The sequence below is a fragment of the Lutjanus erythropterus genome, chromosome 1, assembly GCF_056507025.1.
Source record: "Lutjanus erythropterus isolate fLutEry1 chromosome 1, fLutEry1.hap2, whole genome shotgun sequence".
Classification (NCBI taxonomy): domain Eukaryota; kingdom Metazoa; phylum Chordata; class Actinopteri; order Lutjaniformes; family Lutjanidae; genus Lutjanus; species Lutjanus erythropterus.
The window spans coordinates 38,995,297-39,004,877 of record NC_139317.1 but is presented as its reverse complement, the minus strand read 5'-3'; the positions used below and the strand labels follow the sequence as shown (position 1 = coordinate 39,004,877).

General features: G+C 39.7%; 1 protein-coding gene across 1 annotated transcript in view; it reads left to right on the top strand.

Moving 5' to 3' along the window:
• Positions 1–488: 488 nt before the first annotated feature.
• The window catches only part of slc7a10a (solute carrier family 7 member 10a), a 26,701-nt gene continuing 17,608 nt past the window's right edge, over positions 489–9,581 (top strand). The window contains exons 1-3 of the mRNA XM_084721368.1: positions 489–682; positions 7,056–7,260; positions 8,812–8,963. Coding sequence (XP_084577494.1) covers positions 577–682; positions 7,056–7,260; positions 8,812–8,963 — 463 coding nt within the window. The 5' untranslated portion in view covers positions 489–576. The remainder of the gene's footprint in view (positions 683–7,055; positions 7,261–8,811; positions 8,964–9,581) is intronic.

The window sequence follows — 9,581 nt, the reverse complement described above, 5'->3', positions numbered from 1 at the left end:
CCACCTGACTGTTGTTCTCACATTTCAAACTGGAATATAGTCCAGTGGGAATAACCTGTGTGAAGGTTGGAGTGTTCCTGAATGTCCAAAACAATAAATAAGAATGTTTTTGTATATATTAAATTGCCTATTCATATGATTTTATTTTAAGTGGACAATCTCCATAACCCCCCTTGATTATGTATATATGTTGTTAAATTATCCTACACACCCTTCAGTGTCAGTTTCTATACAGGTGAATTTAACAGTTGTAGGTTTACACAATGTGGTGAAATTGCAGCATCAAGCTAAAAAACAAAACAAAGTAAAACATATGGTCCTGTTAAGAAAACTGCATAAATATTCTCCTCTTTGTTTATTTCTTCCAACTTGCCTGAACGTTATTGTCACACCCTCCTCACTACCTGTTACCTGAAACAAGGTGTTACTGTCAGTGTTGGGCCGTGCGCATGCGCGCGTCCTCCTCCGTTCATCAGGATCATATTATAAGAGCAGCCCGGAGAGCGAGCGCGGTTCAGTCTACAGTATCTGGACCGGACCGAGGCGGGCAGGAAGCACATTTGCGAGGCGGAGGCGATGGAGGACAAAGAGAAAAAGAAGAAGGATACAAACTCCTCCAAGAGCGACAGAGTCACTCTGAAAAAAGAAATTGGACTTTTGAGCGCGTGTGCTATTATTATCGGTGAGTGTGTGAGAGCTTTTGTTTTAAATCTGGTAGTCATGAAGAGCGGCAAAGATTAAACGAGAAGTTAGGCTGCAAAGTTAGTGATGCAACGTGCGTGAGCGCGGTAACGTGGCAGATGTGCAGATGTCTCTTTACTGTAAACGTTACAATATTATGAGACACAATAGGAGTGAGCAACGGAGGGGGGCAGGTTTTGTTCGGGTCTTGCAGGGACACTGTAGGGAAATGAAGTTTACTTAAGAGTCAGAAGTGGGTTAACACTGACTTTGGCACAAAACCCGCAAAACGCGCACAGAAAGCACAGCTTTTACGCACGGATGGTGATGTCCACCTCTGATGTGTTGGTCCAGTTCGGACCGCAGGGTTTAGTGTGGAAACTGTTGCATCAGTCTGGATTATCTGAATATGGACATGCCTACGTGGCTGGATCTTCTCATGCTGAACTTGAAAGTCATGCAGACAAAGCCAGACAGGCGCCATGTGGTTCTGAAGGACAGTGGAGCAGGAGCACTGTTAATATTGCCGGTGTGACAGGTTCAAGTTCCTGAGTTCTCAAGCAAGGCATTAGTGTTGTTCTGTAAATTCTTCTTATTTTAACCTGGCCATATTAAAAACGTGCTGCATGACAGAACATTCACATTTGAACATGCGACCATGTGAAGATCTGTTAAAATACAGGAAGCTGCGTTGGAGCAAACGATTTCCTGTATATTAAAATGTACTGAACAGTTACAGTGGTAAAGCATTCAGTGTAGTGCCGAAACATCTGCAGCTGTGAACTCATCAGGTCATACAGTATGTGTTGCAATAATCTGACAGTAATGCAGCGGGATCTCTGAGCTCCAGCTGCCATCGGATCATATTTGTCTCGTGTCCAACTTTAATATTTCTGGAGGCAGGAGGGGTGGGGGGCGTTGCCATTAACTTAATGACATGACATGAAGTCATGAAGTTATTTTTGTGTTAGACATTCTGTTCTTGGATTTAGTTTTGTTTATATTTTTTTAATGATGCTCTCATCTGTTTATAGGACACTATGGATTACATGTTTTTGGGGGAACTGTGCTGACTAAAGGCAGCATTGTGCCTACTTCACTGAATTTATCCTACCTTCATTTGGGGATGCACGATAAATATTAGTGTCAATAAATTACTGGCAGATAATGGGAAATGTATATTATTGTTTAATTTTCTGACAAATTATAACTGATAAATATCAGCTACAATAATTTCTATTTGAAAGATTATGTCAAAGCATCTGATTTGAAATCAGGGCCTGACGGATACTGGATTTTTGGGGACAACGCTGACACCATTATTGAGAGTAACAAAAAACTGATATTCTTTATACAGAACAAAGAATATATACATAAACATAATTTATTAACACTTGTGACAAAGATATGTAAAGAAGGCAGGATATTTTGAAGTGTATCAATAAATGTCATTGTCTAAAATGATATTAGTATTATATTAGTACAGTGAAACTGAACTTTCACCAGCATTTTTAATAATTACATATAACTATAAATACAAAAAACACAAATAAACCAAAACAAGTATGGATATATTAAACCAGAATTAAGAAAAATATAAATATACATAAAATGCTGCATAGAAAGGTTAAAAAAACACAAAAAACAACAACAACATGTGCATTATGTGGTGCTCCCATAGCTCAGTTGGTAGAGTGTTTGCCCCATGTACTGAGACTGATGGTCCTCTGCAGCGGTCACTGGTTCGATTCCTGCCTGTGGCCTATTTGCTGCATGTCATTCCCCCTCTCTCTACCCCTCTACCCCTTCTCTAAATATGAATCAAGATCATGCAGGATGAGCTGACTGGGCTGAATGATCAGATGTGAATAAAGAGAGTTTGGAGGACTGGATGAATGAGATGAAGGATAAAGAAATTGCCTTGCATCCTGACATTCCTCAAAAAATTGCTTTTAACTCTGAATTAACAACTAAAGATTTGAAATACACAGTTGTGTTGTGTCAGCCTCCATAAATCACCTGTGTGTGGTCATACAGTGAGCCAGTAGAGTCATAAAACAGACTTGAACCCGTTATATCTCATATAGGAGTGTGCCAATGAGAACCTACAGTGCTCCCATGGCTTCCATATGTCCCAAGTGTAATTCTGTAGACGAGATCTCCAAATGATAAGGTTCTGCACCACAAGTAGGCGGAGTGAACCAAGATGACTGAAAGTTGAAGACAGATGTTGAACGTTTTTGCCTGTTGTTTTCCACAGTAGTTATTTAAAATGCTGATTACTCCCTGCAGCTCAGACCCTCATGTTTTATATATTTATGATGATAAGTATAAAAATAAACTAGAAAAGTATTTTTCCAAGCAAACAAAACCAGCAGAGGCAGTTTCTGATCTTTTGCATGAGATGTCAGTGGAAGGTGGAATATGAAGCATAATCTCTGATGTTTGCAGAGGGTTACAATGGAAAAGGGAACAGTGTAGTATTTTCACAGCTAATGTTATCATTTTAATAGCTTATCTTTTAACCAAGGTCACGTCTATTGTGCTGTGATAGAAACTGATACAGTCTCAGTTAATGCTCATTCTTTGGCTTGCCCACTTAACTCAGCTTTTCCTTCACCTGGCAAGGAGTATCTGCACAAATCCTAACCTCTAAAAAGTACACGCACAGCTGTGATTATACTTTACAGTATATATCAGAGAGCTCTGAGGCTAATATAGTTGATTTAATTTAATATTATTAGTATGAAATGGGTGCTCAAATCACTGTGGTTGATACTGACCACTTGCCAACTTGCCTTTCTGTGAAGCACAGATGGAGTGAAGCCTGATCAGCTAGTATACACATACAACATGAGTCATGCTACTACCCACCAGATCCAGCCTACTCATATATCCAACGCCCCTCTCTAGTAAGGTAGACTGTTGGAGCTATCAGTACGCATGACTCCTGCTTCACTCAGTGCAGCTTCTGCTGCTCTTACATTCAGGACTAGACAGTAAAGGAAATATATCAAGTGACAAACAGTATTAGAGGAGAAATATCTAAGTCCCTGCATTCCACATAGCAAGTTGTAGATGTAGACAGTATAGGTTGAATCCCTATTTAATATACAATGGTTGAAGTGAGCTGTTCCCACCCCATCCTCCCAAGACTCAAGACCCACACTCAGATAGGACACTGGAGCTCGGGATGAGCCAATATAACCTTGTGACAATGATACATGATGACAAGTCCTACACTGTAAGTTGATCAGCTGTTTATAACTGTCAGTTGTCTGTCAATGCACAGCTAAGCCCATTATCCTAAAAACAAAAGTCCACTGCTCTGAAAATACACACTGGAGTTGGAGCTCAGTGACTGCTGCATTACTGCCTGTCAGACTCCGTTAACATATTGCTCAGTTTCTCCTTCCACAAGATTATTAATGATCCCTTACAACTCAGGAACAGACATTAATTCGTCAAGCAAACATTCACCATCAAGTTTAACTTAACTAGTAAATGTGAAACAGGCAAACATAAACGGTTGTTTTGGCCTGGAATGGAAATTTCAGAGGATATACTGGCTGGCTGTTGTTGTCAAGAAGCCAGCATTTCAATTTAGCATTAATGATGATGACATATCATGGTCATTTTATGACTAATATAATAAATATATATTTGTCCTTCAATATCTACCCAATGTGAACGTAAATATGATGATAACATCTAGTGTTAATTCCCACATTCTGCAGCCCCACCTGCAGATCGTTTCCCCTCAACTGACAGTTTGTAAGGACAAGTTGAAGTCAAAGAAAGTCTCCAAATAACCACCATTTAAATATGATCATGAAGGCTTTCAGATTGAAATAAGAGCAGTTTTGTTTTGGTTTCACACAGCAGGGTGTTGGTTGTGGGTCTTAACTCCATGAGCTGAATAAAATGGAGATTAATCTGAGCAGTAATTTCTGAGCTTTAGTGCAGGGAGGCCAAGAGGGTCAGTGGGACCCTGATTCACTGTTTCGGCTGCGATGCCAAACTTTATGACATAACAAACACAACACAGGCATTATGTAACAGCTCTGCATCTCATCGCGGCCTCCACAATCAAATCTGACAGTGATAAACGCACTGTTCGGACCTTCTCTCTCCTTCTGCATCATTAGGGAGCGTTCAGAGCCACTCTAACGGGGAAGCTGCGATGGCGTGCCTCACAGGCTTTAACAGCTAGATTGTTTACAGTGGATGGAGTCACGTTTTTTGACCTAAATTTCGCCAAAGAAGAGAAAAACAGGTTTTGCTTGGACAGCTGCTGTTTGCTTACTTTCTTATGTGTGTTTAGTTTTTGTTAGGTCTTTTCTTTTCGTAGGGGTGATGACATACGAATGCCAGGCTGGATTTCAGCACATGACATGGTGTCAGTAGTTAGCCAACTGAGCCGCCAGGGAACCTGTTTATCGCTGTTTGAGGAACAGCTGAGCCAGGACCTCAATAAGTCATGTCTTCACTACTAAATAAAAATGGATTAACCAGTTCTCTCTACACAAAAATGTGTTACATGTCTGGGAAAGGTGTTGTTTCTGTTTGTGCACTATGGTGTGTAATTATACAAGCAGTCTAACAAAAACAATTTATGCTGTAGCTCTACTCATGGTTTCCTTCCACAACTATAAATTATGGATCACTTTATCAGTTCTGGTCACCAGGGAGCTAATCAAGGGTCCAGTGTTACCAGATTGTGCTACTTTTTAATTAATTTAGCAAGGGAAAATTGTTTTGGGTGGTTTGTTGGAAGTTTTGCACTATTTGGGCAGTTATGTCACGTGAAAAGTAGATAGACAAGGGAACTGAGTTCACTAGGCTCGGCTCTAGCACAACACACAATGACAGATTACTGATGACCAACAAAACTATGTCACTTTACTGTGACTCGGCTGAAACTATTTTCCTATTAATTTACCGTTCAGTCATAGTTCTGATTTAAAAAAAAAATCAAGCTAATGTCCATTCATATGTGAGGAAAGTTAATTTGTTTGTTTAATTTTGTTTAAATATTATCGAAAAACTTCTTACAGATTGAATTTTTTCATCATATTAACTGTAATCTGGGTTTTGCTAAATTGCAAACACAGACCCCTGCAACTTTTTTTTAAAGGCAAAATGTGTGACAAAACAGCATTATAATGAAGTACTGTAGTACTGCAGAGGCCTACAAATGTTCTCCAGACGTAAGAAAATATATTTGTTAGTACAGAACCCAGCGAATATCACATTATCATAATTTTTCTGTCAGTAAAAAGGAAAATTGTGGTGCAAAAGTGATCATTTCCATTAATCGTATTGCATATCACAACCACACTTTTAGTCAAAAAAATTGCAAAATGACTAGTGCAGCCCTATTGATCGATTATACTATCTATCTCGCTTATATAATATACTATCTCGCTTGCTCGTTTTTCATCTAAGGAAAAGTCTGACCAAAAACTGTAGGAAAGTTACAACTCATCACAGATTGTACTGCCGCATGGTTCTGCTTCTTTACTCTCACCACAGTAAAACAATGACTCACGCCAGCAGCACAAATTGACTCTGCCTTGCAGAGTAAACAAGGAAAACTTGCAGATATCATCAGCAACACTGCTGATGTATGCAGTCATGCCTGTCAAAACCTCTCTACATCCAGCTGCACTCATTACCAAAGGATAGCTGAAAGACTAAAACTTGTTTGATAATTTAGAGAGAAGGCAGAAGAAGAAGAGATTTAAGAATTTGTTTGTCCTTATGTGTGCTCAAGTTATGGTCTTTCTACTGCTCTTTCCATCTGCATCCTCTTTCTTTCCACTATACTTATGTGCCATCAAGAATTCAACAACAATACAACTTTTAGGGTGCTCTGACCTTTGACCCCTGACTTCTTTCCTAGTGTGTGTCTGAGTTTTACACCTATTCTATTGTTACATTTATTGTTTACTGCTGTGGATATGATAATCCGCCAAACAATAAACAGTACAATGTAATCCAAAGTCCAAAAAAATAAAATAGCATTCTGTACCCTGCAAGACAGGCATAATGTTGATGATAAGGTGTTCTTTGGTGAGTGCACAAGTCATTAAACAAAAGTCAGTTAACTGGTTGGGATGTTTAAATCAACCTCTTGAGACTTCTTGGTTGTTGTGGGTTTTTTTTTTTTGTCCATGCCGGTTTTGTTTTCAGTGTTTCAAAAACCTCTGAGTTATTAAGTGAGTCACCAAGCCTGAGAAAAACCTAACAAACCCACTGACTACCTGACTACGAAAAATTTGAAATGAATATGAATACTGACGTGTGTAATGGTAGTTCATATTTACTTACAGGCAAGTGTAAATAACCTAATCCTTTGCTTATCTTCTTAGGGAACATCATCGGCTCTGGGATATTCATTTCACCTAAAGGAGTGTTGGAGCATGCAGGCTCAGTGGGTCTCTCACTCATTGTCTGGGTTTGTGGAGGAGGCATCTGTGCCCTTGGGTCCTTATGCTACGCTGAACTGGGTGTCACCATCCCAAAGTCTGGAGGAGACTATTCATATGTGACAGAGATCTTCGGAGGACTCGTGGGGTAAGTACTTTGTCCAGTTACACTGCTGCACTGCTGCGCCAAACCTACAACAGCAGTGTATGTTTCACTCTAATTGTTCTCACTTGGTCCGGATTATACTGCAACCGTCTGGGGACTGTACACAAGAGGGGTGGTTTAATAGGAGTGCCTGTCTGGAACCAATCAGCTCTGAAGGTCTCGTGACTTTCTTGTGGTCATGCGACATGTCAGCTGATCATAGAGCAGTACTGTACGTCTGAGAAGGTCAAACATGGCCTCCAGTCTGCATGCCTGTGGCGGCACTAGTTTAGACCTGTCGGGCTTTGTTTAGCTCATTCATTTACTCATCTAAAATAGAACAAACGACACTGGTGCCCGTTAAACGATCTGAAGAACAACAAATAGTCAAAAAATAAATGCTTTAGTAAATTAAAAGCTGAACCATACATTTAACAGTCTCATACGACAGATGTTTTAAAGACTGAAAATGATTTTTTTTCCCATAATAGATGATAAATAATGATGTAGCAACATTTATCTTAAATAAGAGTGTATATTTGTATGAAAAATAACAAAATACAGATATGAGAATACAGTATAGTGTGAATAATCCAGTGCCTCTCCTTTGTTTCTCTCTTTTTCTTTGTGTCCCTCCCCAAATGCCCCTGGGGACACACAAACACCTTTTCATTAGCCATTAAGTGCAATTGTTCTTTTTGTATACGTTTATACAGTTATGGTTAATCTGATATTGCAATAACCTCAGTCTTTCAAACCTCTATCCAACACAACCTTGCAGAAATACATTTCCCCTGGTTAATGACATGCTCTGTCCCTTCTTTGTGGTTGTACATCTTTCACTTAATACATTACAATATGACCACGTTCTATTTCCATCCTTAAATATCATTAAATATGGCGTGTTGTGGAGAGATGCCAGGGTGATGGAGCTGCCACATAGTCTGGCAATCCAGGGGTCCTTTGCCTTGTTCAAGGACACTCTGGCAGTGTCCAGGATGTGAAACTAGCATGTACCTGTTAGAGTTGTCATGATACCAGAATTTTAAACTTTGATAAAACACTAGGATTAAAAAATGATATTCAATACCTCGTTTGATACCCTAGGAAAAAAAATAAAATAAAATCCTGAGCACACAAAATTGTGTGATTTTCTTTTGCTTTTTAAAAATGAACAACTGGTACACAGTTCAGGCACAGAAAAAGTCAGTGAGCACTATCTGGTTTTGCTGTGCTCCAGGCCAAATTTCAGGCAGAACAATAAAAACTGAACTGAAGTGAGGTCTTGTATGAGCACTTAGGCACTTATACCATTGAGTAATTCCCAAAACCTGAACTGTGGCAGTGGAGCAACAGCAAGAAACTGAGTTCATTTAAGTGTGAAAGTGAAGTAAAGATGGAACTGAAAGAGAGCAGTGAGAGTCTCTTTCCTGTCCAAATAACAGTCAACACCACAGTTTGTTGCAGCAACTTCTGCATATTAATGTCAAGCTGTCATGAAAGGGACCGTTTTACTCTCTCATACGAAATCCTCTGTGTGTTTTGTCTCTGTAGCTTCCTGCTATTATGGAGTGCCGTCCTCATCATGTATCCGACCTCACTGGCTGTCATCGCGCTCACCTTCTCCAATTACGTCTTACAGCCGGCCTTCCAGAACTGCCTGCCACCGTACATTGCCATCAGACTGCTCGCCACCATCTGTGTCTGTGAGTCACAAACAGCCCAAAACCTGTTCAAAGTCCTTTCAGTCCAGATTTCCTTTGTTTAGTCTATATTAGGAGCTTTGCTATGATGTTTCCAAATTCTGTCAAGCTATGTATCCCAAAGTCTTGAGTCTTTTTACTCTGATTTTCTGTTGATGAAGCTTGAGCTTCTATAGGCGGCACTTTTTTTTTCCTTTCTATTCAGCCAGAGCAACTACTGCTGCTAATGCTAACCACATGGTTCTTCTGTTGAACTTAAACTTAAAACACATGAAGTCCTATGAACAATCTGTTCAGGGCAAAGGCTTGGTCAGATGAAGAGTGACTCCTCAAGTCAGAATTTTAAGTAGCAAACCAAATGATTTATTCACTGTCAGGTTCCTGAAATGCAGTCAGACATCATGTGCCACATCAACATGGCATTAGTAGAAGTCGTAATACAAACTGACAGCTGGGAATATCTGACCCTCCACCTCAGGAACACGCCATTACAACAGCAAATGTCAAACCCTTCATTAACTTGGTGTAGGTCTAATCACTGCTGTGTTACATCTACGATGAGAGAAGCACAGAAATCAATGTTCGAGATTATTTAACTCTCTGATGTCTGGTGTGTGTGTG